Genomic DNA, 26,419 nt, shown 5'->3' with positions numbered 1-26,419 from the left:
TGGAGCTCAGCTGGCCCCAGAAGACGTGAAGTAATGGTCTGAGGAAAGGCCAGAGTTGGGGATCCCACAGTTTAAATACCGTCTGGCCAAGAGCTGCTGCCTGTAGGCCCTGCACACAATACGTTTTAATGCGTGAAGGAACTGTGTGATTCCTGTCTCTCTTCTTATCTGCCCTCTAGTTCAGCACCAGCAGCAGCAACCAGTTGGCCGAGAAGGTCCGATTGCGCCTTCGGTATGAAGAGGCAAAGAGAAGGTAACACACGCATAGCTGGATCTGTGGGAAGACTGTAATCGTAACCCCCATGGAGGAGGTCCCTGTGAACGTGCCTCTGGGGTTTGGGGGATGGTGCTGTTTTGGTTCGTTTTGTGTTTTTGGTTTTTCGAGACAGGGTTTCTCTTTGTAGCCATGTCCTAGAACTAGCTCTGTGGACCAGGCTAGCCTCACAGAGATCCACCTGCCTCTGCTTCCCCAATACCGGGCTCAAAGGTGTGCACCGCCACTGCACTGGATTATACAGGTAGATGGTATCATCTTAATATGGTCATCCTCCCAAATTCAAAGAGGAAATTATTGACCCAAGACACTCTACTAGAATACCTGAACTGTTTGAACCTAGGTCTGTTTAATCGCAAAGCCTAGTAATTTTTCTATTCACCTGCCTTGGTTTCTGTAGTCAGCGCTGTCTGATCTTCTCAGAATCAGTTTGGTTTGAAGAAGCACTAAGTTTGCTTGATTTGGCTCAGCGACAAGCTAAAGAAGACTGAATAATTCTCACTTCACCAAGGAAGTGTTATTTGCCATAGTCTATTGTCATTGTTATACTGGGGATTGAACCCAGGGCTGTGAACATTCTAGGCAAGTACAACAGCTTCGTCTCCAGTTGTTTCGCTGGGTGTGCTGTGTGTTTATATTAGGCAAGGTCTCTCTGTGTTATCCAGGCTGGCTGGCCTTGAACTGATCGGTAGTTCAGGAAGGCTTTTTACAATTCGGGGATCAGGGTGAGGATATGGGGATTGAATCCAGAGCCTTGCACACGCTAGGCATTTACTATTCTACTGTTGAGCTGAGACTCTGGTCTGATTTATTGTTGGTTTGTGCATATGACGTGTGTGCTGGGACAGCGTGGGGAGGCACACAGGTCACTGTGCACATGTCAGAAGACAACTTTGTGGAGTCTGTTTTCTCCTTCCACAGTGCCGTGGGCTCTGATGACTGAATGTCTGCCACTGAACAGCAAGCACCTCTACCCGCTGAGCCATTTCACCAGCCCCACAGATTATGAAATTGATCATAAATCCTGAAGAGCACCTCCTGCTTCAATTGCTTGTGCTCCAGGAATTTCAGATGGTCTGTGGCTGTCCCTTAAGCCGTTAGGTTTTACCACCACAGTGATAAAGTAATAAATGTGGCCTTTTCAGAGCAGTTGTGGAAAAGTGAAAACAGATTATTCACTGTACTAAAAATACTTGTGCACTTATGGGCTTATCTAACTTTAAAAATACTGCAGCAGGGCTCACTGGGTAAGGGCCCTTGCTAACAAGCCTGACAGCCTGAGTTCAGCCTGAGGTGGCATGCACACGGACACACCTACATAAACAAACAAATGTAATAACTTAAAAAACAAACAAACAAACAAACAAACAAAAGCTCACAGTAGAGCTCCTATCTTATTGTTTGTTAGAGAGAAGTTTGACCTAGGATGTTCCATGACTTTCACGGTTTAACTTTAAATTTTAACCGCAGGTAATGCAGTTAAAATGAAGCTACTCAGTGGGGCCAGCAACAATGTAGCAGTTCTTAGTTCCCAGAGTGCAGCTTAAAGCATTGCAGGAGTGCCTTCCGTAGAGTGGAAACAAAGGCAGTAAAGAAAAAGGAATTCAGCAGTCTAACCCATTCCTCCCCCAGCTGGGGGCTTTGGCCTTAGGCTCGGCTAGATCCAGGGTGAGATAGAACAACTTAAATTTAGTCTGGTCTTCTCTTCCCTGTTTGCCTTTATGCTGGCCTCGTCCTCGAGCAGGCTTTCCTCTGGAAAGAGCCACATGGATCTCCAGGATTACGCTTACCTACTTCCAGGTTTCCGACCTCAGCAGAAAGGCTACCTTTCTTTCCCAACAGATGGGTGTTTCGTTTACTGCCTTTGTTTATCTGTTTTGGGGGTGGTGTGTGTGTTTGTGGTTTCAGTTTTTGAGACAGAGTCTTGCTGTGAATCCCAAGTTTATCTCAAAACCCTCCTCCTCCTCCTCCTCCTCTTCCTCTTCTTCCTCCTCCTCCTCCTCTTCCTCTTCCTCCTCCTCCTCCTCCTCCTCCTCCTCCTCCTCCTCCTCCTCCTCCTCCTCCTCCTCCTCCTCCTCCTCCTCCTCCTCCTCTTGCCATAGCCTCCCATGCAGTGGTCCCATAAGTTTTAATAGATGGTGGGTCTGGGAGCCACTGGTCATTTTGAATGGCTTTTCATTGTGGAGGACCAGTAGAGGATAGGGGAATTACAACTTCCAGAAGGTCCACATATGGGTCATGTGGTCATGCTGGGGTGGGGACTGAGGTTAGCTCACCAAGTGACTTGAGGAGGTATCCTTTCCTCAGGACAAGTTGGGATAGTGACAAAAAGAAACTGGTGAGGAGAGAAGAAACCTGTCCAGTGTGTAGCACTTAGGCTCCCGCTAAGGGTTCAGCACTTGTGTATCCGTGCCTCTCTCGTCCTTTGATCTCTTCCAGCCCAGAGCAATGCCTATCCTAGATAATCAGGCAGAAAAGACAGTACCCTATGAAATGAGAAAACGGAGGGCGCAGGTCTGAAAGGACGGGAGAGATAGAGCGCTAATTCAGGAGAACCTCTTCTGAGCAGCCCTTGCAGGGTTTGTCCTCTTTGCATGTCTGAGGGAGAGACTAATAGTTACTTCTGATTCTTCCAAGGTTGGGTGGCCTAAGGTTTAAAGTACAGTGGCCTGGGAAAGGTACCCTGGAAAGTACTCCTCTGTGTCCTGCTTTTAGCTGAGTCCCACTAACGCCTATCTCTAGACTTTAAGCACTGGTGACCAGCAGCTACATCATCCTCAACTGCTACGTACACGAATGTGAATTTAAATAATTAACCCAGAGTTCCTGCTGGGACCCTTGGTTAGAGAAAGAGCTAGAAGGGTTTGTCTGTATAACACTTTGGCTGCACATCACAAGGCATCCCGAATTCAATGGTATTTTGGTAAAGAAAGTTTGGCCGCATTTCACGTAAGCCTTAGCTCACAAGGACTGGCCGTGTGTGGTGATTTTTTTAATCTTGGGTGAGCCAGAGAACAGCCGTGCAATGACATCACTAAGTCTTTTGTATCTGCCCCTTAGGGATACAGTAACACTAGGATATGAGAGCCCAGAGAACTTTGCAGAGGCCAGATCGGAAAAGTTACGATGTGGCTGCTTTCGGAGGTTTATAGCAAAACTCTTAAAGTCATGTAAAAATAATATCTAATGTCTCTAGAATATTTGACAAAGGCTGGAGAGATGGCTCAAGTGGTTGAGGGCAGTCAGCTTCCGAAGGTCCTAAGTTCAATTCCTAGCACCCACACGGCAGTTCACAACCGTCTGATGCCCTCTTCTAGTGTGCAAATATATACACAGACAAAGTTCCCATATACACAAAGTACGTGAATAAAGAACTCTTCAAAAAAACATTAAAAGGGGATAATTAGATAGAGCTCTTTTTGCAAGTCTTTCATGTGGTGCTCTCGGGCTGTCTTAGAGTGCCGTCGTTTTCCCCGCCTCACAGATGAGGATCCTAGGTCTTAGGAAAGTCAGGATCCCGGACTGATGCTGCTTTCCTTAACATTCAGTAAGTACCCGCCACAGGCCAGCTATCGTGCTAGAAGCTGGGATACCAAAGTCATTTTTGTTGTTGCTGTTGGGAACCAAAAACCGATGTCTTGTTTACGTGAAAGTACATGTTACACCACAGAGCCCTCAAATGTCCCCACCCCCTCGAATGACATTCTCCCAATAAATGATTCTTTCCATCATAAAAGTCGAGGCCAAAACTCCTAACTCTGGGTCTCTGAACTTCACGTTCATGGCTGTCCTTCTCACAGCACCACTACCACACTCAGAACTGAGAGCACATGGGTAGCCACAGCCCAGTGATTTCCCCCTGCCGATCATTCAGTACCAGTTGTACACAGACCCTCTACCTGGCAATCAATGTGTGCACACAGACCCTCTGCATACATCATCACTGGCTTTCCCCCATCCTGGAAGATAAATAATTGTTTCTCCCCTCTCCAAGGCTCAGGGCGGTTTCACATAACTAATAAGTGGTCCAACCAGTGATAGCAGTCGCTAGAAACATTTAATGGGGGCTAAATATATACCAAATACTATGTTTTGTGAGTATACATGTGTGCATGCATGTGTGTGCACAAAACCTTTAGCCACCACCCCAGGAAGGAGATCATAAAATTCCCTTCAGAGATGTGAGCTCCCCACAAGATAAGAAGCTATTGTGTGCTGTGGTATCCAGTCTCTACTGCACTAGCCTGAAACCTGATCAGGGAGAGAACGGTAACTGTCAAAGTCTGCTCTGAGGATGTCCTGGATCCTGGCACTTCATGTCCTTAGAAAAATAACCTGTTTCCCAGTTCCTACAACACCGTTTTTTCATCTCTCATACCTTCTCAACTCGCAGGATCGCCAACCTCAAGATCCAGCTGGCCAAACTTGACAGTGAGGCCTGGCCTGGAGTGCTAGACTCAGAGAGGGACCGACTGATCCTCATCAATGAGAAGGAGGAGCTTCTGAAGGAGATGCGCTTCATCAGCCCCCGGAAATGGACGCAGGGTGAAGTGGAGCAGCTAGAGATGGCCCGGAGGAGACTGGAGAAGGACTTGCAGGCAGCCCGGGACACCCAGAGCAAGGCGCTGACTGAGAGGTGAGTCCAGGCTTAGGAGTTAAGTCCCTACGGGCCTGGGAAAATCGAGAACATGCCAGTCTGACCCGTCAGCCCAGCAGGAGCCAGGAGTGAGGGGTCATGGGGGGGATACTTGAGCAGCCTGGTGAGCACCCTCAGGTAGAAATGTCACAGCTTTCCTGAGTGGCACATCAGTAAAGATGACTTATGTCCCTGTACACCAGGACCCTGGTACTTCACACAGGAAGCAACAGTGCCGGAGAGTCTGTGTAGGCGCAGGCTCTCGGAAGGGTATCTATCTGCTCATTCAAGTAAGCCCCGTAGCGCTTTATCACCTGAAGCAGTGCTTTTCCAGTGATGTAATGGCGACTCTCCATCATTCCTGTGAGCAGACACTCGCAGGTTTCACACAGTGAGCGTCTCTGCCTTACAGAGGGTCCTCTGATGCCTCCTCTCTTTTGTTAAATAGTCAGCCCTCGGTACCCCTGGGTTCCATATCCTTAAACCAATCCCAGAGTGAAGATGTGTAAAGAGTAGATCAGAAGTAACAAGAATACAAATATTTTGATACATTACTCTAACAACTAATTTTATAGCATATAAAATTATTTACATGGGGTTGGGGATTTAGCTCAGTGGTAGAGCGCTTGCCTAGCGAGCGCAAGGCCCTGGGTTCGGTCCCCAGCTCCGGAAAAAAAAGAAAAAAAAATTATTTACATGCCACAGGAGGGCAGGTAAGATGGCTCAGTGGATAAAGGTACTTGCCACCAAGTCTGACAGAGTTTAATCCCCAAGAAGGAGAGAAAAAACTGGACACATATGTGTGTACACACACACACACACACACACACACACACACACACACATTATAATAATAATAAAACATACAGGAGAATATGTATGTGCAAGATACAGGCACTATTTTATTTATATGCAGTCTTGAACATCTGAATGCTTTGATATCCACTGGGGTATCTGCAGCCTTCTTCTTTGCGGCCTACCAGATTGATTTAGGGGAGGGGGAAGTTTGAAGACCAACAGTGTGCATGGAGATGCAGACTAGAATGCTTACGGGCCAAGCAGGTAATGAAAATGCTTGAGGCCCACCTAACTGTAGCCCTGGCAGTCTGGGGGACACTGCCCCTACTTTTCTACTGTGGGTGCCATTTCCTAGATCCAGCAAACAGGAGGATGGGCTGTATGCTCCCTGGAGTCCTTGTATTTCTTTTTTTTTTTTTTTTTTGCTGTGCTAGAGATACAACCCAGGGCCTCACCTGTGCTAGGCATTTGCTCTACTCCTGAGCTATACACCACAGTAGGACTTCAGAAGCTTATCACTTGGATTCTTCATTGTCAAATACTGAGGATTAATGCAAACTGTGAAGAAACCGTTAACCAACCTCATCTTTGCCCTTGACCTAAGCAGCAAGCCACAGCTCATGCTGTCTGCCCCATACTTGTTTCAGACTCTGTATTTCCTTTGGTGCTCTCTTGAAACCTTACTCCCACCTTGCAGAGTTGAGAATTGTGTTTGAAGGAGACCCTCCAACCCTCAGACATCCATTCATCTGTCTATCCAGCCATCTGTCTGTTCATCCACCCACTCGCTCACAGGAGTTAACGTAACTATTACTGGCGATCAAAAGAGAAGGCTGCTGTCCATGAATCAATGTATCGGTCACTTCTCTGTTGCTGTGAGAAAACTGTGACCAAGGCAGCGTATAAAGGGAAGAGTTTATTTGAGCTTACAGTTACAGAGCGTTACAGTTGAGCATGACAGCAAGTGGCTGGAGCAGCAAACTGAGAGCTCACGTCTTGAAACATGAGCAGAGAGTAGAGAAGGCAAACCTTAAATGGAGCAAGGCTCTCAAATCCTGGCCCCAGTGACACACTTCCTCCAGCAAGGCCACACCTCCTATATGTCCCCAAACAGCTCCACCAGTTGGGAAACAAATATCCAAATAGATGAGCCTATGAAGAACATGACAGTCACAAAGGGACCCCTGCAGCCGAGTCTGCTGAAAACTTGACCTCAGACCTTCCAGCTTCTCGGACCACATGAAAGAGGTCGTCACATTCAGGAGAGAGAGAGAGAGAGAGAGAGAGAGAGAGAGAGAGAGAGAGAGAGGAGTGAGTGTGTGTGTGTGTGTGAGAGAGAGAGAGAGAAGAGTGAGTGTGTGTGTGTGTGTGTGTGAGAGAGAGAGACAGACAGACAGACAACAGGGAGGGGAGAATACTTTTCAATGATTTGCAAGCCTCTTCTGACTATTTTCATTTTGTCCATAGCAGACCTTGAGCTGTTTCCCCACCTCCCCCTCAAAGAGAGTGATTTTTCATTTTAATTTTTCATATTAATATAAATAGCGTTTGTAAATATTTACCAAGCAGGATGATACATCAGCATATGTCTACCTCGAATGATAGGGACACTGGGATAATTGGTATTTCTGATGTTCGTTTATCGTCTCTGAATTAGGGGCCTTCAGAGTCTCCTCGCTGCTTTGAAATACATTGCAGGTCGTTCTCTGCAGCTACCCAACTGCAAGATAGAGCACCAGAACTAATTCCCCATGTGAATGTGTTTCGGGACTCATTATCCGACCTCCCTCTAGCCTTCCCCGTGACCACGACTCTTCTCTACCGCTGCGAGATTGGCTTTTACAGCTTCTAAAACGAGAACATGCCGTGTTCATCTATGCCCAGTTTATTTCATTTAACACGACGTCTTCCAGATCCGTCTGTCTCACTCCAAAATGACAGTATTTCATTCTCTCTCTTCTTTATGATTTAATAATATTTGTACAATCATGTACGCGCCCACCCACACACAGTAATTTTCAAATGCGTGTAATTGTTCGGGAGCAGGAATAAGCGAGGGGATTCATTTTCCTGGCGAGGCACAGTCCACGCCTAGTTTGTAAAGCAGAGAACCGTGCCTGCGCCTCAGGAGCAGCAGTCAGGAGATGTCAGGCGTCTGTGCGTGCTCTGGGAATACACAGCCCTGCAGCCCTTGACCTCTAAAGCACCCAGCTTGCAAATGCGTCCTCGCAACTGAGTAAGCTCCACTTTCACTGATGTCCGATGTTTGCTCAGTCTCTGCCCAGCCCCTCAGGGCCTCAGGGAATCCCTTGATCGATAACTGGACCAATCTTTCCCAGCCAAGCACATGATCAGAACTACCCTGTTAGGGACATCTAGAATCTATCCATTCAGGTATGGCCGGCCAGCTCTGATCCATCACCAAAACAGCGTAAGAAGGAAAACAGCAGACCTTAAATAATCTGTGTTTTGTAGCCCTCAGAAGCACTATGCTGGTTTTCCTGGAGCCTTACCCTTTGACTATAAGGGTTCTGTGTATAAGTCCTACACCTTTAGTGTTTGTGGAAAGTATAGTGGGTGGGCAGCCTGGGCAGGTCCTTATTGGGCCTCTGGGCCAGTTTCTCTAATCTTTCCTGCCACTAGACCCAGTAGCTGTCCCTGGGGGCCTTTGGCTGTCCATCATCTTCTCTACCAGGAGCTAGAGGGAATACATTGATCATAGCTCTGCTTGATTCTCGCTGGGTCAAAAGAGATACCTTATAAATGCTAACCCTGAGCAAACCATTAACCAGTATGGGCTCTATTTGCTTCACAGAGAAAAAAGGAAGCAAAGGCCCTGAGTACCAGAAGTCTGCAGGCAGGCATTGGGCCAGATTGCGAATTGAGATGTGCTGGCCTACTGTGAAAGCTTCCCTTTTCTGAAGCTAGAACCAGAGATTCCTTTCAGTGCCTCTCGGGTGTACTCTGTGTGCAGGACCTAGTAACTTGAGAGCAACCCATTTTAAAGATGAGGAGATGGAGGCTCACCTTACACCACCCAGAGCTGGGATCAGAAGCATGCATACGTGGGATTCAAGCCCTTCCTAACTTCAAGCAGCTGTCCACTCAGAAGGCCTTTCAGTATTGCCTTCAATTCCGTCTTTCAAAGGTCCAAGAGCATCAACTCTACAAGCCCGTCTAGGGAGCCTAAACTCTCCACTCCTCCATTGATCAGACCACACAGAGGTCCTGGAGGACAGACAGGGTCCTTGGGGGAAACGCAGCAGTCGGGAAGGCAGTGAGCACAGGGAGAACCAGCCATGTGTGCTCCTTGTCACACAGGATGCCCTAAGAGGGGTCTGAGGAGAGAAGCCACAGAAATAGTTGGGAAGGAACTGATGAATCTACAGCTGATTCTGATCCATGTCTGTCTGTCTGTCTGTCTGTCTGTCTGTCTGTCTGTCTTTACTGCTGGGCCTCCAGATTCCTGCTTCCTTTCTCTGTAAGTCAGTCTTTGTCTGTCTCTGTCTGTCTGTCTGTCTGTCCGTCTGTCTCTCTCTCTCTCTCCCTGTGTTTGTGTGTGTGTCCCTTTCTGTCTTCTCTCCCCTTCACCTCCCCTGTGCCCTTTTCCCATTTCTCCTTCCTTCTGCCCTTCCTTTGTCCCTCGGAACTGCCTTCACATTCTTCACATTCCCTGTGCTTAGGCTTCCTGTGCTCTCTCTCTCTCAGATCTGCTGTGCAGTCACACAGGATGCTTGTCAGATCATGGGTACCGTGCCCCACCCCCACCTCCACCCCTGGGGCGCGGGGACCAATTCTTCAGGCCTGAGATAGCCCAGGCTACTGCATTTTTAACTAGCGTCCCAGCTGCGAAGCTACAGCTTGTGGGCATTTGGGCCTCACCCCCTGGATCCTCTTCCTATTTCCATGACTGATGTATTCACAGCCTCCCAGCATGCGCTGGGCACGTCCCTCACGTACCATCTGGCCTGCTAAGCCTGCTGCTGCTGAGAGAGGACCGCTGCACCTGTGTGTTACTGTCTGTGGCTACCCCTGCCATGCTCATGTTGCCATGTCAGTCTAACAACACTTCCCTCTCAATCCTGGATCTGCATTTGCTCCCAGTGTGCCTGGGCTTGCTCTATAGAAACCATGAGCTCCACCTCTTGACCCTACATGTATCCTTCTTTATGGGCTGTGCTCTCAGGGAGGGATGGGGACACACAGCCTCATCCTCTCTGCCAAGAATTCTGGGGTTTCTTCATTACAGGCCCCCATCTGCTAGCATCCCTTCTGTCCCTACCAGCCCCAGGCAAAGATCTGGAAGGAAACCTTTAGAGATTGAGTAGGCCAAGCACCATGCCTACTGCTCTGGTTGTCCTGTCAGTAATTTTGCAGGTTCGCTTGCCCAGGAACAAGCCCGGCATGCCCCCTCTGCTCTCCAGTTGTTTCTGAGGCCACTCTGGTCTCATATGCTATGCTAGAGGTCTGGCTGTTATGGTAGAGAGATGGCGTGGTTTGGTTTGAGTGTGTGTGTGTGTGTGTGTGTGTGTGTGTGTGTGTGTAAACCAGCCCTTGCCCTCTGGCCACAGGCTGGGCTGGCTGAGTTCTTGGTCCCTTCCTGAGTCCAGGGAGCGAGGGTCATTCAGTTGCTTCTCCAGCAGGGTGACAGAGAGGAGCAGTGAGTCACCTTGACGTGGAAATTTATCATCCAGACCCCCCGGCAGAGTGAATGATCTCAGCCTCTTCATCTAGGAAAAGAGAACCCTTCCTTCCCGACTCCTTTCTGTCTAGTGAGCCACTTCGATTTCTCTTATTAGTTTGATCCAATTGCTGTAAGCAACAGCCCCAAACCTCTGTGGATAAGCTCTCTTGAAGTTTATTTCTTACCCATACAATATCTTAGGCGGCCTCCCTTGTTGTTGAAGAGGCCACAGCTTGCCCACCTCCCCTTTAAGGCCACAGAGACTGAGGAACACTTTCCTTGACCACTTCAGTCTGATACACACGGTTTCTGCTTATATCCCATTGGCCAGAGCTTGCTCACGTGCCTCAGCCAGATGTTAGGGAGCCCGGGAAAGTGATCTAGCTTTGATCCTGGGAACCCAGGAAGACACAACCAAGGGTAGGTGCCAGAAATACGATCATGAAGCCATTTTCTCATTCTCAATTAGGGATTCCTTTCTCTGCTTTTGATTTTTTTCGTTTTGTTTGTTTGTTCGTTTGTTTGTTTGTTTGTTTTCGGACCTCGTTAGCACCGCGCTCTAATTAGACGCCTGTTGTCTTCCACCCTCCATGTTCTGTAAGAGAAGCAATGAGCTCTGTCCCTCGCCGCTCTGTCCCTGGTGCTGGAAACAGCATCCAGTGTCACCTGGGTAAACATTAGTTGGTGAAAGGAAGGAGGGAGGGAAGGGAGGGGGTAGCAGCTGAAGCAGGAGAAGGAAGGAATGGTAGTTTGGTGGAATCCTAATTCTTCCACTAATTCCATAGTTTTGAGTAAACTATGTAACTTAAGAGCCTCAAATTTTCTCATTTTGTAAAGCTGTTAAAATCATTCTCCCCAGGCACATATCAATACATCCTACATCGGTGCCATGTGTTCGGTTCCTAGCTTAGTCTCTAAGGTGTCGCAGGTGGCTGCACACTTACTATAGAATTTGTGTATAAAGAGCTTCTGCCTCTCCACAGCACTGTGGTACGTTTCTACCCAGTTCCTGTGCCTGCACCCTTGGCCTGGTGCCTTTAAGGGCCTGGGCCTTATTCTCTTTTCCGGAGATCGCAGGAGGAGCTGGAGCATTGCATCCCTTTGGAGCTGATTGTCTTACCTCCTCTCCCTCAGGTTGAAGTTAAACAGCAAGAGGAACCAGCTGGTGCGAGAACTGGAGGAAGCCACGCGGCAGGTGGCCGCCCTGCACTCTCAGTTGAAAAGGTGAGTGGTGGGCGGTGACCATCCCCGTGGGGAAGGCCCAGTTCCACACTGCCATTCGTACAAGTTCCATACAAGCCATTCCTCCGTGGCTTGAGGAAAGACATTTAGAAGCATAGAAGGTTGTCATTCTAGCTGATACAGGCTTGGCTAGGGTGGCCGGCCACAGGGTGCTTCATCCCGTGGGACTCTACAAACAGAGACAGCCCCTGGGAGATGCCCGTTGGGTCTGCCTTCTAGCCCACGTTTACAGCATGTAGTAGGTTTTTCCGTAAGCTCAGGCCTTGATGGTTGAAGTATATGACTGGAACTTCATAGTAGCATTAAAAGCACCCCGCCTCTCATCCCCAACAAAAGTGGTTTCTTCCTGTTTATACCAATAAATAACCTTTCGATGGTCATTTATGATGTTAGATCTCCTTTTAAGTTAAATATTTTATCATTTTTTTTTAAAAAGTGAATTACATTCTAGTATGGTATTGGTATCCCATATCTTTAATCCCAGCACTTGGGAGGTAGAGGCAGGCGGCTCTCTGAGGCCAGCCTGGTCCACATAGCAAGTTCCAGGACAGCCAGAACTACACAGAGAGAGGCCCTATAACAAAAAAACAAAACAAAAATTTTTGGGAAAAAAAAGTGACTAGAGCAGAATGTGAAGGAATGCACTTGTAATCCCAGCATTTAGCAGGTGGGAGTAGAATCGGGGAGACTGGAAGTTCAAGGCCAGCCTCAGATCTGTATGTGCCCCTACCCCCACCTCAAAAAAAAGGAAAGAAAAAGAAAAAAATGAGAGTCGATTTCAAGAAAGGTACTAAGTGTGGCAGATGCCTTTAATCCCAGGGGCACTCAGGAGGCAGAGGCAGGCCTTATCTCTGTGAGTTCAAGACCATCCTGGTCTACATATCAAGTCTTAGGCCTGCCAGAGCGGCACAGTCAGATCCCATCTCAGTCAACCGATCCAAGGAAACAAGCAAAAGAAATGTTTTAATAAAGACGCAGTGTGGCCAATAAGAAACAAAGATAGAAGAGGAGGAAAGTGGGATCCGGGTGTGTGGTTTCCAGGTGTATGATCTCAGGACTTAGAGCATCAGGAGTTTAAGGCTAGCCTGAGCTATGAAGCAAGAGGCTCACGGGTACCTGCTCTGCTACTCTGGGCCTCCAGCTCTCTCTAGATCTCTATTTTCTCCTCAGTGAAACTGGGTGCATGGTCCAGCTTAGGCTGTCAAGTGGGCTGGGAAGATGATGTTCATGACTCCCAAGCCCGGTGGAGTCCCCAGTGTTCACCTTACTCCATGTTACCTTTTCCCTTTCCCTGTCCCCAGCCTCTCCAGCAGTATGCAGTCACTGTCTTCAGGCAGTAGCCCTGGGTCACTTACGTCCAGCCGGGGCTCCCTGGCTGCCTCTAGCCTGGACTCCTCCACCTCAGCCAGCTTCACTGACCTCTATTACGACCCGTTCGAGCAGCTGGACTCAGAGCTCCCGAGCAAAGTAGAACTGCTGTTCCTGGAGGGTGCCACAGGCTTCCGGCCCTCAGGCTGCATCACCACCATCCACGAGGATGAGGTGGCCAAGACTCAGAAGGCAGAGGGAGGCAGCCGCCTGCAGGCCCTGCGCTCCCTATCCGGCACTCCAAGATCCATGACCTCCCTGTCTCCACGCTCATCTCTCTCCTCCCCGTCCCCTCCCTGTTCCCCTCTCATCGCTGACCCCCTCCTGGCTGGAGATGCCTTTCTGACCCCTCTGGAGTTTGAAGACACAGAGCTGAGCCCCACTCTTTGTGAGCTGAGCCTCGGCACCGATGGCGCCCGGGAAAGATTCCGGCTGGAGGAACCAGGACCCGAGGGCAAACCACTGGGCCAGGGTAAGGAGCACAGTGCCCTTATGGGGAACCAGAAAGCGGGGGATTCCTGCCGTAATTCCTGACTGTGGATGGCTGGGTCTTTATGGGGTTGGTAGATCCTGACAAAGGTAGAATGTGCTAGGTCCCTGGGCTAGGGTTTTGTTTTGTGGTGGATTTCACTCAACAGATATTTAGCGCCTACTAAAATGAATCCAGATCCTGGCTGGGCTAATTGAGTATGAATGGATTAATTCATCTAAGCTCTCCGTTGATATGGCAAATGTAGCCGCTGGAGGGGGTCAGTGTTGACAACAGACAAGGGCCGCCCCCTCCCCCGCTGCCGCAAAGCTTGGGTTCAGCGGGAGGGAGCCACGGGGCGTTAGAAATGTACCAGGCAAAGGCATGGGAAGGGGATAACAGCGATGTGTGGTGGAGCCTTTCGGTGGAGTTGAGGCAGCCAGGTCAGAATGGATTGAGGCTTAAATGATGAGGGGGAGGGGGGAGGGGGAAGGGCGGTGAGAGTAAGAGGGTGTAGCAGCAATTCAACTATATCCCCGGCATTTAGGGGGAAGAGGCGTAAAGACCAGGAGTGCAAAGTCATTCTCCACTATATAGCCGGTTTGGTCTGGAAACTTGGAGATCTTTTCTCAAAATACGGGGAAAAAAAAAAAAAAGAAAAAGAATCCATGGGCAGATAAGACAACTCAAAGGTGCTTACGGAACAAGGTTTGCGACCTGAGTTGGGCACCCCGAACCCACAGTAAAAGAAAACTGATCCCCAAAAGTTGTCCTCTGACCTCCACCTGTGCATCATGGCGTGTCCATGGGTGCGCACGTGGGATTTTTATACTGATTATAGCAAGGCCCCACGTGACCCCAGGAAACCCAGGAATGGCTTTCACTTCTTCCTGGGGTCAAAAAGAACATTCTGGAGTCGGTTTAGGATATGACTGCTGGGATGACATCCTAGGTTTGTCAGAAGGAAAACTGTAGCAGCTGTCGCATAACGAATTGTGGTTCTCGACATTCGTCTGAGACGTATTGTATTTTTTTTTAAATATGGGTTGTTCCTTCTCTGTGTGTTTCATAGATTGAGAAAGGAGAGGTTCAGAGAGGCGGCGTCCCTTGGCCAGGGTTGCCCTCACAGCAAACAGGCTAGCCCTGGAAGCTAGGTCTTTCTGATCTCAGAGCTTAGTCCCTTATTGGTCATGCCGTGTCATTAGAATTGGAAGCAGCTCATTGTCCCCAGAATGTGTGTGTGACTCTCTTGGAGCTTGCTCAGCCCACCTAGACATTAAGCACACTGGGGGCTCTACCCACCACCCTCAGTGTCCTATAGACAATAGCACTGGCTTCTGTGTTTGGGTGGATGCAGAAGAGGTTCAGGTCCTGCTGTATATGTTTACCCATTTGAACCTCATAATTCTATGAATAGTGCATATTGTTTTGTTTTGTTTTGTTTTGTTTTGTTTTGTTTTGTTTTGTTAAGAATGGGCAGTCGTATAGCGGCTGTGCCTGGAACTGTCCGTGCACGGGAGCCACAGGTAGGGGAGTGACGTTTTTCCAGTTAACTAAAGGTTCTGAACGTCAGCCATTCTCTTTAGAGAGGAACTGGGATCCCTGGGGTTCCCTCATCAGGAAGGGAATCTCGCTGAGTTCTCTCAAACAAAAATAAAACTACTGCAGGTGGCAAGCTTCTGCAGATTGATCCCCAGAGAGAAGGGGGTGCGGCTAGAACCTCTGCCGTGGCCTAAGATTAGCGTCTTTGTTAAGAATTCAGGACGACATCAGGACACCAAGACTTCCTGGGAAGGCACCCTCCCTTGCCTCCCCTCCCGATGTCGGACCTTGGGGCTCATAGGGTAGAGACAGCACAAGCCGAGGGACATGTTTCTTTCGTGCCATCTCCAGCAGGCTCCCTCTCCGTGAGCAGTGGTAGAGCTCCAGTGCTAAGCTGGTTACGCGATTAGTGCTGCCGTTCAGTCACCAGACAAATTAATCTCCTTAAGTGGTTTAGCGGAGGGTGGAGATGTGGGGGTGTAAGGGAGGCTGAGAGTGGTGGGAAGTCTCCCCGGGCACAGCGGGTGTGGGGAGAGGCTGGGAAAGCTTTTTCCTCATCTCCAGCACCAGATGTGTCTCAGGCTCTCCTCACCACTGACCTGCCAAAACCCCAGTCTCTGTGCACCACCATACATGTACCCCACCCCACCTCCCCCCCAGCTCCCTGGACATCTCTATCTGCCCCAGGGCCTGAGTGCACCCTTACTTATGAGGAACATGGCTTATTTGGCCGTGTGTGAAATACCTAGAGCTGACTTTCGCGGATGGCAAGGCGTGACTTCTTTACCTTCGTAGCGCTGGATTTCGTATGCTCACTTCTGTAGCGGTGTGCCCTGCACTCAGGGTACTCATCACTTGGGCATGGATGAAATGTGTTCCGCATGCAGAGAGCCCAGTTATGACCCTCAAGCCAGAGACTTCTGCTGAGGGTAAAGAGGGAGAGAGGAGGAGGAACTGACTGTGGGCTCATCCTCCTCCCTTGCTTTCCCCGAAGATGCAGAGTCTGTTCATTTGCCCCGGGTACATAGGGAAGACCTAGAAAACAATACTGTGACTCTGGCTTGTAATCCCAGCACTCAGGAGGCTCAGGCAGGAAGATCATGAGTTCAAAGCTAACCTAGGCTATATACCAAAACCCAGTCTTAACAGTCAGGAGGAGGCAGTGCTAGGACACTAGTACTCTGCTTGCTTCACAAACGTGAGGACCTGAGTTCAACTCCAAGAATTCACATAAGAAGAAGAAGAAGAAGAAGAAGAAGAAGAAGAAGAAGAAGAAGAAGAAGAAGAGGAGGAGGAGGAGGAGGAGGAGGAGGAGGAGGAGGAGGAGGAGGAGGAGGAGGAGGAGGAGGAGGAGGAGGAGGAGGAGGAGGAGAAGGAGGAAGATGAGGAAGAGGAGGAGGAGGAAGAGGAGGAGGAGGAGGAAGAGGAGGAGGAGGAAGAGGAGGAAGAGGAGGAGGAGGAGGAAGCTAGTATTGGTGGTACATATGTGCTTCCCCCATTTCAGCAGTGAGGAAGCAGAGATCCCTGGGGCTCGCTGGCCAACTAATCTATCTTAATGGTGAGCCTTGGAATGAGAAACCCTGTCTCAAAAACCCAGGGATGTGGCCCTTGAGGAAGAGTGCTTGAGTTGACCTCTGGACTGAACATGCACAGACACATAACTCGTGCCCCCATGTTCTCGTGCATGCATATGCACGCTCACACACACCCCGAACATCCTGCAGTGGAATTAGTTATCTCTGTACTGTGGACTTTCCCTCCTTCAGTGCCCCCAGTAGCTCTATAAAGTAGGTGTCATCCTCACCTCAAGAGGAGGAACCTGGGGTTTGCTGGGGTTCAGTCAGTGTTCCCAGGTCATAAAGGAGTATGTGACGGAGCCATGTTTGCGACTGGGCCGTTCTTTATTTTATGTGAACGAGTGTTTATCCTGCTCATCTTTGCAAGCACCACATTCATGTCTGCACCTTTGAAGGCCAGAAGAGGGAGGCAGATCCCCTGGGCCTGAGTTTCTCCAACGTGAAACATCTACAGTTGTGAGCTGCCATACACAGGCTGAGAATCAAACTTTGGGCCTCTGTAAGAGCAGCAAATGCTTATAATTGTTGCTACGCCTCTCCATCCTGCCAGACAGTTTAGTTCCAGAGTCTGTGTTCTACATGATAATAGTCAGGGTTCTCCACCTTCCTAAGGCTGCAACTCTTTAATCCGGTTCCTCATGCTGTGGTAAGCCCCAATCATAGCATTATTTTCATTGCTACTTCATAACTGTAATTTTGCTACTGTTATGAATCGCAATCTAAATATGTTTGGAGAAGGGATAGTGATACACGGGGCCAAGGGGTTTTATTAGAATGACTTGTAAGCTATGGTCCAGCTAATCCAACAATGGCTGCCATGAACCAACAAAAGGTTCTAGAATCCAGTAGCTGTTCAGTTCATGAGCCTGGATGTCTCAGCTGGTCGTCAGTATACCCCAGAATCCCAAATAGCAGGCTCTCATTCCAGTGAAGGAATAGGCTTGCCAGCAAGGACAAAAACAAGCGCGCGCGCGTGCGCGCGCGCGCGCACACACACACACACACACACACACACACACACACACACACACAGAGTGTCCTTCTATAGGCAGCCATCAGAAGGAGTGGCCCGTATTATAGGTAAATCTTCCTACCTCAAAAGATCTGGATTAAAGGTTTATTTTAGGGGTTGGGGATTTAGCTCAGTGGTAGAGTGCTTGCCTAGCAAGCACAAGGCCCTGGGTTCGGTCCCCAGCTCCGAAAAAAAGAAAAGAAAAAAAAAAGGTTTATTTTATTTTCCCACCCCAAAGATTGGGATTAGCAGTCGATCTTCCCAGTTTAAATTAATTAAAAGAAAAAGAAATCCCTCACAAACGTGCCCAGCCATTTGGATTTCAGTTCATTCCAGAGGTGGCCAAGTGGATAACCAAGAATAGCTATCACAGATGTGAAATCACAGGCCTTCTTCCCTTGTCTCAGGATGAGAGGGACCTTACCTGAGTGTTCAGAGGTACTGCAGTTCACTGGGACCATCAGGAGAGCAGGGCGGAGTTGCATGGTTTCTGAACATGACTTTCCCTCTCTCATCTTCCCCTCTACCCACTACAGCTGCAAGTGTGGCCCCAGGGTGTGGCCTCAAAGTGGCCTGTGTGTCCGCTGCAGTGTCTGATGAGTCAGTGGCCGGGGACAGCGGCGTGTATGAGGCTTCCATGCAGAGGTGGGTTCGCAGACGTCGTTCTGTTCTGGGAGGGGGCGGGTCTGTGGGCTCTGGATGTTCAAGCCCATGTTCCACAGAATGCAGTAGGGCTCCAGTGACCTCCAGGGCCATGCCCAACATAAGGACAGCAAGATGCAGGTGGTGTCCAAGGCTCCTCCAGCAAATGTGGGTTCTGGGCGACAACTGCCAAGTGTACACCATGGAACTGGATGCTACAGAAAGGGAGTCTATTGTAGAGTGGGCTCCCAAGCACAAGGGAAAGCGAGGGTCCAGAGAAACACTGGGCACACACCAAGAACCCTGATTCCAGAAAAAGCCTTTGTTGGCGGGCAGGAAGCTAACCCCTTCCTCCGGTGTCTTTCAGACTAGGTACTTCTGAGGCTGCTGCATTCGACAGCGACGAGTCGGAAGCTGTGGGTGTCACTCAGGTTCAGATTGCCCTGAAGTAAGTGATGGGGGGACAAGGACAGAGGGAGGGCTTACATAGGACCTCTTCTCCACTGACCATATTGTACCTTCCTGGCTATCCAGGGAAGAAGAGAACCCACTATCCTTGGTGGGCTCTTGAATAGAGGGATACTGTCCCCTTCACCACAGATGAGGAAGGCCAAGTTTCTTGTAGCTGGTATTGAGCTGGACAGAGGCAGATGACATAGGCGTCCTGTTTACATAGCATCTACTTTTTAAGGTGGTCTTTCCATCCCCATCTAGGTTCCAGTGTTCCTACCTCAGGCTGACCCCGGGGACCACAGCCCAGCTCTGACTGATACGTGCATTGCTGTCACTGCTGGCTTCTCTCCCTGGGGATGGCTTCTATGTTTTCTTATGCAAACATTTTTAATGTCAGAAATACTCACACGAACTTCTGGTACCTCTGTAAAAGTTGAGCTGAGTGGACCAGTTGGGTAGCTTCCCCAGTCAAAGCATTTACCGTGAGAGCCTGAGATCGATCTCCAGAACCCACAGGGGGTCGGGGACAGGGAGAACTGACTTCCAAAAGTTGTCCCCTGACCTCCAAATGTGCCCCATGGCGTGTGCACACATGCATTCATATCGACTCCCTCTAACCATAATAATTAATAAAGTAACATTTGAGAAACATGAAAAACCAAAAAGGAGCTGGAAAGACCGACTTGGTGGTTAAGAGTCATCAGTAAAGCTGCTCTTGAAGATGGCTCAGGTTTGATTCCCAATATATACTGGTGGATCACAACAGCCTGAAACTATACACACACATGCATGCACGCACATGCACACACTTAAAAATATATGTCTCTAAAGTAAAATAATCCAAGCATGGTAGTGCATATCTTTAATCCCTGCACTCAGGAGGCAGAGTGCAGACGAACCTCTTGAGTTTGAGGCCAGCCTGGTCTACATAAGCAAGTTCCAGGCTGGCCAAGGCTACATAACCAGACTTCGTCTCAGTAATAAACAAAGAAGTAAATAAATAAGAATTCTGATGACTGCCAGTTCTGGACCTGTGTCTATCTGGTCATGGCCACAAAGCTGAGGGTGAGCGCTGTCTAGCTTACCACACTGGACAGAGAAGCCAACAGCCGTGACCTATAATTGCCAAGAAAGAAAATGTGGGGCATGGTGACACACACCCTTAGTCCTGGCACTGAGAATGCAAGGTAGAAGGATCTCTGGGAGTTCAAGGCCAGCCTGGTCTATACAGGCTAGCCAAGGATACACAGTGAGCCTCTGTTCTTTAAAAAAAAGAAAGAAAGAAAGAAACAAGGAAAGGAGGGAGGGAGGGAGGGAGGGAGGGAGGGAGGGAGGGAGGGAATGATATCCTAACCGGTGTTCTACATGTCCCTTCATTTCAGATATGATGAGAAGAGTAAGCAGTTTGCAATATTAGTCATCCAGCTGAGTAACCTCTCTGCCCTGTTACTACAGCAAGATCAGAAAGTGTGAGTATTGAGTATTGCGTGTCACCCTGTCACCTGCTGTGCTTCTCCCTGGGAAAGCTCTTTAGCTCCATCTTGCTCCATCTTGCTCCAACTCCAAACACCACTTCGGCTATTTCCTGCCGGTGAGCATGCTGGGGCTGCCCATGCACACACAGGCCCAATGGCAAGCTCACCAGCTTTGGAAAGTGCCACTGTAGGTAGCTCTCCCACTTCCTGGTACAGCCTGGATGCCCACCACACACTGCTCTAGGAATGCTTGGCGTGCCGATCCCCCGTGGAAACCTCCTGGACTGTGACCTCATGAGAACAGTCAGGTCCCTGTTGTCCTCTGTAGGCAGAAATGACTCTCTGGTTGTCTAGCCAACACTGGAAGAGTGTGACTGGTGTTACCTGGAGGCCACTAGGTTGGCAAGCACCAACACTGTCTGCCTGCACCCCTGCTGTAGACTGGGTTTATGTTATATTGCAATCATTCACCCTTACATCCACCATAAGGCCTGGAGAACTACGGTAGTTGCGACCTGGGGTAGGATGGGGGAGGGGGTCAGAGAAGACTGAAAAAGCCCAAGGAAGACCAGACTGGCTTAGTTTATCTCTATTGTCTGCCCCCTCAAACAATGCTAGAACCAGAAACGCCCGGGTTCTCTTAGGTCCTTGTGCATGGCCATCTGTGCCTAGGAGCACAAGGTCTACCCAGACAAAGACAAACACATTTGTAGTCCTGTTAGAATTGTTGGTAAAGTGTTTGCTATGAGTTTCATCCCCCCAAAAAGAAGCAGGACATGGTACTATACAGTTGTAATCCAAGCACTAGGAATCACAGATAGGCAAATCCCTGGGGCTTACTAGCCAGCCAGACTATAGGTAGCCAGCCTATTTGGAAAGTTCCGAGCCAATGAGAGATCTGTTTTAAAAGAAAAACAAACAACAATAACAAAACCAAGGTAGACAGCCTGTGAGGGCTGACCAAAAAGGTTGACCTGTGACCTCCGCTTGCGTGAATACACATAACAGAATTGTCAAGCTTCTGCCTGCAGGGGATTAGCACATTTGCCTTCGGTGCATACGTGGCCCTCTTCTCATCATTGCTCAGTACTAGTGAACGGCTGCCTATCCATGTTTGCAGCCAGCTTGCCTCAGCCTCCACAAGCTTTGAGTCTCTTAGAATCTGGAGACCCAGCTAGGCGGATTGGCACACGCCTTTAATTTCAACTCTTGAGGAGGCAGAGGCAAGCAGGTCTCTGGGAGTTGAGTCCAGCAAGACCCTGTCTCCAGGAGGAAAAAGAAAAAGAAACAAAATAACAAGAACAAAGAATTCAGAGACCCACGGGCAGGAAGAGCACTTAGTACCCTAGAGCCCCACATAAGACATTCTGCTCTCTCCTTCCCGTCTCCCTGGGGATCTCTGTAATACATCAGCCCCTGAGCTGACGCAGCTCTCTGGCGGTTCTGTCTCCTCCAGGAACATCCGTGTAGCCATCTTGCCTTGCTCTGAAAGCAGCACCTGCTTGTTCAGAACCCGGCCTCTGGACTCTGCAGATAGCCTCGTGTTCAATGAGGCATTCTGGGTGTCCATGTCCTACCCAGCCCTTCACCAGAAGACCTTACGAGTTGATGTCTGCACCACTGACAGGAGCCATACAGAGGAGTGCCTGGTGAGGGCTGAGTCTGTCTCTGTCTGTCCGCCTGCTCTTCAGTCCTTAAGGCATGAGGGTGATACAGGTAGGGGTATGTGTCATGTCTGGATTTCAGGCAGAGATCCCTCCGCAGAGAAGAGTGATCTCAGACTTGTGTGCGTGAGTGCCTCCTGTGAGAAGACCTGGAATGACCTGGAAGTGCATGGCATCTGCCTCAGCTTCTTTAGAGATCAGAGAAGAGTCACAGATTAATAAGAACAGCATGAGTTCAGATCTCACCTTTACCACTTGGGGTCTAGCTGAGTGGCCATGGGCAAGTTCCATAATGTCTCTCCTTTCTGCTTTCTTTGTCTACAATCCCTTCCTGGTTGCCCACTGGGTGAGTGCCGTGAGGCTTAAGAGTGTGTATACAAAGCACCCTCTGAAGTGCCTGGGACAGGTTCTTAGTAAACGGGGACCTCTTCTGCTCCCCCGGCTTCCTCTTCTTTTGCACTGGCCAGAGCCAAGATCAAGGCGAGTCAGTAGCCCTGTGAGAGCCTTGCACTTCAATGCAGGCAGTGCAACATTGTTCAACTTTGAGTAACCCCTCCCCAGGGGCTTCTGGGATATAAAATTTTTGTTCCTAGCTGAACAAAATGAAAGGCTTTCTTAACTCTGATGCCATTTCAGAATGTTTAAATGGCAACTCCAGTGTCTTTAAAGCAATGTGGGCTTTAGAGTTAAAAGAGAGCTCTCTCCTGAGAGCCTGTTAGGCGCCAGTGCCTGTGCTGAGCACTGGCGATCTGGTGAGAGAGCCACTTAGACAAGGAGCCAGCACTGTCGGGTAACACGCAAACTGTGATATGGCCTGTATTGGAAATGGCTGGGTTGAAGCAACAGAAGAAAATGTGCAGCTCGTGTAGACAATAGGCCAGGGATTTGTTGGTAGCACTGAGCCGCCTTCCTGCAGCCATGTTCAGAAGCTGAGAGAGTAACCATGGCAGTTGCTGCCTCCCCTGCAGGCTGGTCTTTCTCCTAGTGGCAGCCATAAGCCTTCGCTCAGAGTCGGAGGCTCCCTAACTGTCCAGGCTCACCTTGATCTGCCCGTGACGGAGAATCCTTTCTGTGAGGGAATTCTGAGACTGCATCCTCGGGATTTAAGGACAAATCACCAGGCTAGCCCTGCCCAGCCCTGCCACCTGAGAGTCTTCAATGCTCAGTCTCAGTTCTCAAACCTGCAATGCAGCTCTTGTTGCCAACCGTTCTGAGCTTCCGTCTGACAAAGCATTAATGCAGTGCGGCTCAGACTGGTGCACAAGGTGGCCGCTGTGAGTCACCTGGTGCTCAGGTCACAGTGCAAATGGAGATGCAGCAAATTGGAGAATCTGCATTTCTAACAAGTTCCCAGGGGGTGGGGTGCTACATTCACAGAGTAGCCACACAGGTTAAGTGCTCAATGGACCCAAACAACAGTCACTTTCCTGCTCAGCCCTTGACAGAAACCCTGCCTCTTCTGATAATGTTACCATGGATACAAATGTAACAGTAAATGTCGGTTGGGTGACATTTTCTGACAGACACTAAATTAGGTCCCTGACAAGCACTCTGTCCATTGATTTCACTCATCCTAAGAAAAGGTAATTTGTGCCAGTGGAAACTGAGTCACAGAGATGAAAGCTCCTGCTTTGGGTAGCACAGTGACCCAGGGGCAGGGCTGTATTAGGACTTGCAGGGCATATGTTCGAGCCCCTCAGTGCCCTTTCTTTGCTAACTCGATGCTTCCTTGGAGAGTACAAATGGTGGCAAAGGGGTTTTAGGAAACACTGTGGATGTTGAAGGAAAGCACTTCCAGACCCAGACTCCTCCGGGAAAGCTTTCCTCAGTCCTGGGAATTCCAGAACAGAGAAGAGACTAAATCCTGTTTTTCTTCTCCTAAGTGGGTGCCTTTTATTCTTCCTTCCTAATTGAGGTCTGGCCATTGCTGATTGCCATGGCAACAGCCAAAGCGCTCCTCTTACAGTGGTTTGTTGCTGTCCATGACCAATGGGAAACCTCCTCGCCTGCCTCTGCTGGGAACAACGTGAAGCATAGGTTTGGGTGCTGGAAGAGAGGCAGTGAGGCATGAGAGGGAAAGGGCTCTTCTGCTCCCACTCCTCGGAGTCTCCCTGCCTTGCTGCGGCTGTGGAATCCCCAGTGTGTTTTAAGCTATTTAATTAGCCACACCATTAACAAGCAGTATCTGTGTGCCTACGGTTGGACCAAGAGCCCCTTGTTTAACCCTCAGCCCAGGAGGCAGTCTCCAGTGATCTCCCTTTTAGAGAACGAGCAAGGCCCCAAAAGGCTAAGTTACCTGCCCCGTTCACCCAGTGAACTGACAAAGGACCAACATGGAATCAACACATTCATCTTCCTTACGTGCTCCTGCTGAACCGCGTCACATTTCAAGGTGACCAAAGTCTCTCGCCTCCCCAGACCCCAGAGGAACACACAGCCCGAGTTCCTAAGATTGTCCACAGCAATTCTACCACCTGTGTTAGTGGGGCGTCACACTCTTCCCACCCAGACACTAAGGCCAGTGTCACACAGCTCCGGCCCTGTTCGGCGGACCCCACCGTCGGCTCTGAGAATAGCTCCCTTGTTCCACTCTTGCTTGCTGTCCCTAACTTGGCCAAGCTCCGGCCCTGCCCTGTGTGAGCCCCACCCCCACCTGTGCAGCTGGACAGGAAGTACACCCAAGCCGTGCTGTGTGGCATCCTCTGAAACATACCAGTCCTCGCTGTTATCGCACAAACCCTGGACGCCCCTCCTCGCTCTCACACGCTGCTTCCTGGGACCCTTTGCTCCCCTGTTCACGTGCCCTAGCATTGATAGGCTGCTCAGGCCACCGTGTACGTCGAACCCATGCGTGAATAAATGCTGCTAGTTCGAGAAGTGCTATCCACACCTGCAAGCTGGTGCCAGCAGGCAGGTCATCTTGTTGTCATTCACAACAATCTGATGAAGGGGTCGTGCTGCCAGACTGCCCTCATGATCCCTCCTCGGCCTGTAACTCGGGTGCGGCCAGTCATGTTCTGGACTTCAGTATCCAGTATGCTTGTATGTGTGTCCCCAGGAAACCCTTGTGGGTGAGGGTGGGAATCACGTTCTAGATGCTTATCTTGCTGCAGGGAATACTTGTTGGATGACTAAAGGAGTAGTATGCCTACTCTTTTATATATATTTAATTTATTCTGTTGCCTGGGGCATGCCATCAATTTAATTCCTGAATTGGCTTGCCTGGGGCATGCCAGCCATTTAATTCCTGAATTGGCAATACCCCACTCCCTAGCCCTGCCTATAGCTGCCATTGGTGAAGAAGCGGGTGTCAGAATAGTCAGGCGTCAGTAGCTGCTGACTTCCTCTCCCTGTTCCACACTGTTCTCCCAGAAACTGCTTTAGTCCTCCAGACTCGGCAGTCTGCACACCGATCCGTACCTCCTGTTTTAGGTCGAATATCCCTGTCAGAAATACTTGACCAGAACTGGTTCAGATTTCAGGGGGTTGTTTGTTTGGGGTTTCTCGGGAGGGGGGTTGTCTTGTTTTGTTTTACTGGCTCAGGATATTTGCATATATAATGAAATATGTTTGGGCTGGAATTCAAGTCTAAATAGGAAATGTATTTGTTTCAGATATACCTTGTATATACTTATATACCTTGTAGTCCCTAGCCTGAAGGTTGGGGTATAGACTATTTTAAGTAACTTTGCATGTAAGAAAAAGACTTGGCGTGGCCTTTTTTACTCGTGGCACCCTGATAACGCTCAAACGGTCTTGGGGTTTGGAGCAGTTGAGATTCAGGTTGGCATGGGAGATGCCCATCCTGTAGATGGAGAAAGCAGAAGACAGGCTCTCAGGTGGGCTCAAGAGACCCGCCTCAAGGGGCCCACTGTGCAAACTGGCTTCCCAGACACCCATCGACCCAGATATGTGAAAACAGGGAAAAGTGGGTGAGTTGAACCCCAAATCCATCCTGAGCTCTTCAGAAAAGGACTGGATAAAATACTTAAACTCCTAAGGAATGAGTAAGGTTAGCCCGCCTGCAGGACTTCCCGCTGGGGCTGCACCAAAGGATGGATGCTGTGCTTGAACAGCTCCCTTCTGAGTGAGGTTGGGAAGTCTACTGTTCTTCATTTTTTTAAATTTAAGCAATGCGTTTGTATGCCTCAAAGAAGAGGTGCATGGAAAGGTCCCACTCTTTGACATCAACCCTGATCCTACCATGTACCTTATATAGTTAGCCTTCGGATTTGTTTATTCCTCATCTCGACGTTATTTCTTGTCAAACACATGATCATCTGACCTTCTGTACCTCAGACGAGGTGCAAGTGTGTGTGTGTGTGTGTGTGTGTGTGTGTAGCTAGGTAGGTAGGTAGGTAGTTGGTTTTGCCTCTATATGTGAACCATAATCCTAGCACAATCAGAAAGTGTGGCCAGGTGAATTCGTTCAAGGCCAGTCTCAACTGCATAGCAACCTCTCGTAGTATTTCAAAGAAACCCAAAATGAAAGCTCCTGTTTATGGGCCATTTTGAACTAGTGTCCATGGGAACAATGCCTACACATGCAATTCCCCAGCCACAGAATAAATGTATCCATATTC

At 49.3% G+C, this 26,419-nt stretch overlaps 1 protein-coding gene across 1 annotated transcript in view; it reads left to right on the top strand.

Moving 5' to 3' along the window:
- Nucleotides 1-26,419, top strand: part of Wwc1 (WW and C2 domain containing 1) — a 151,199-nt gene that overhangs the window by 101,666 nt on the left and 23,114 nt on the right. The window contains 8 exon segments of the mRNA NM_001427362.1: nucleotides 180-253; nucleotides 4,668-4,910; nucleotides 11,527-11,616; nucleotides 12,936-13,474; nucleotides 18,139-18,247; nucleotides 18,612-18,692; nucleotides 20,080-20,166; nucleotides 21,629-21,821. Coding sequence (NP_001414291.1) covers nucleotides 180-253; nucleotides 4,668-4,910; nucleotides 11,527-11,616; nucleotides 12,936-13,474; nucleotides 18,139-18,247; nucleotides 18,612-18,692; nucleotides 20,080-20,166; nucleotides 21,629-21,821 — 1,416 coding nt within the window.

The sequence above is a fragment of the Rattus norvegicus genome, chromosome 10 (assembly GCF_021556685.1).
Source record: "Rattus norvegicus strain SHRSP/BbbUtx chromosome 10, alternate assembly SHRSP_T2T, whole genome shotgun sequence".
Taxonomy (NCBI): domain Eukaryota; kingdom Metazoa; phylum Chordata; class Mammalia; order Rodentia; family Muridae; genus Rattus; species Rattus norvegicus.
The sequence above is the reverse complement of the archived record's forward strand: the minus strand, read 5'-3'. Positions and strand labels throughout refer to the sequence as shown.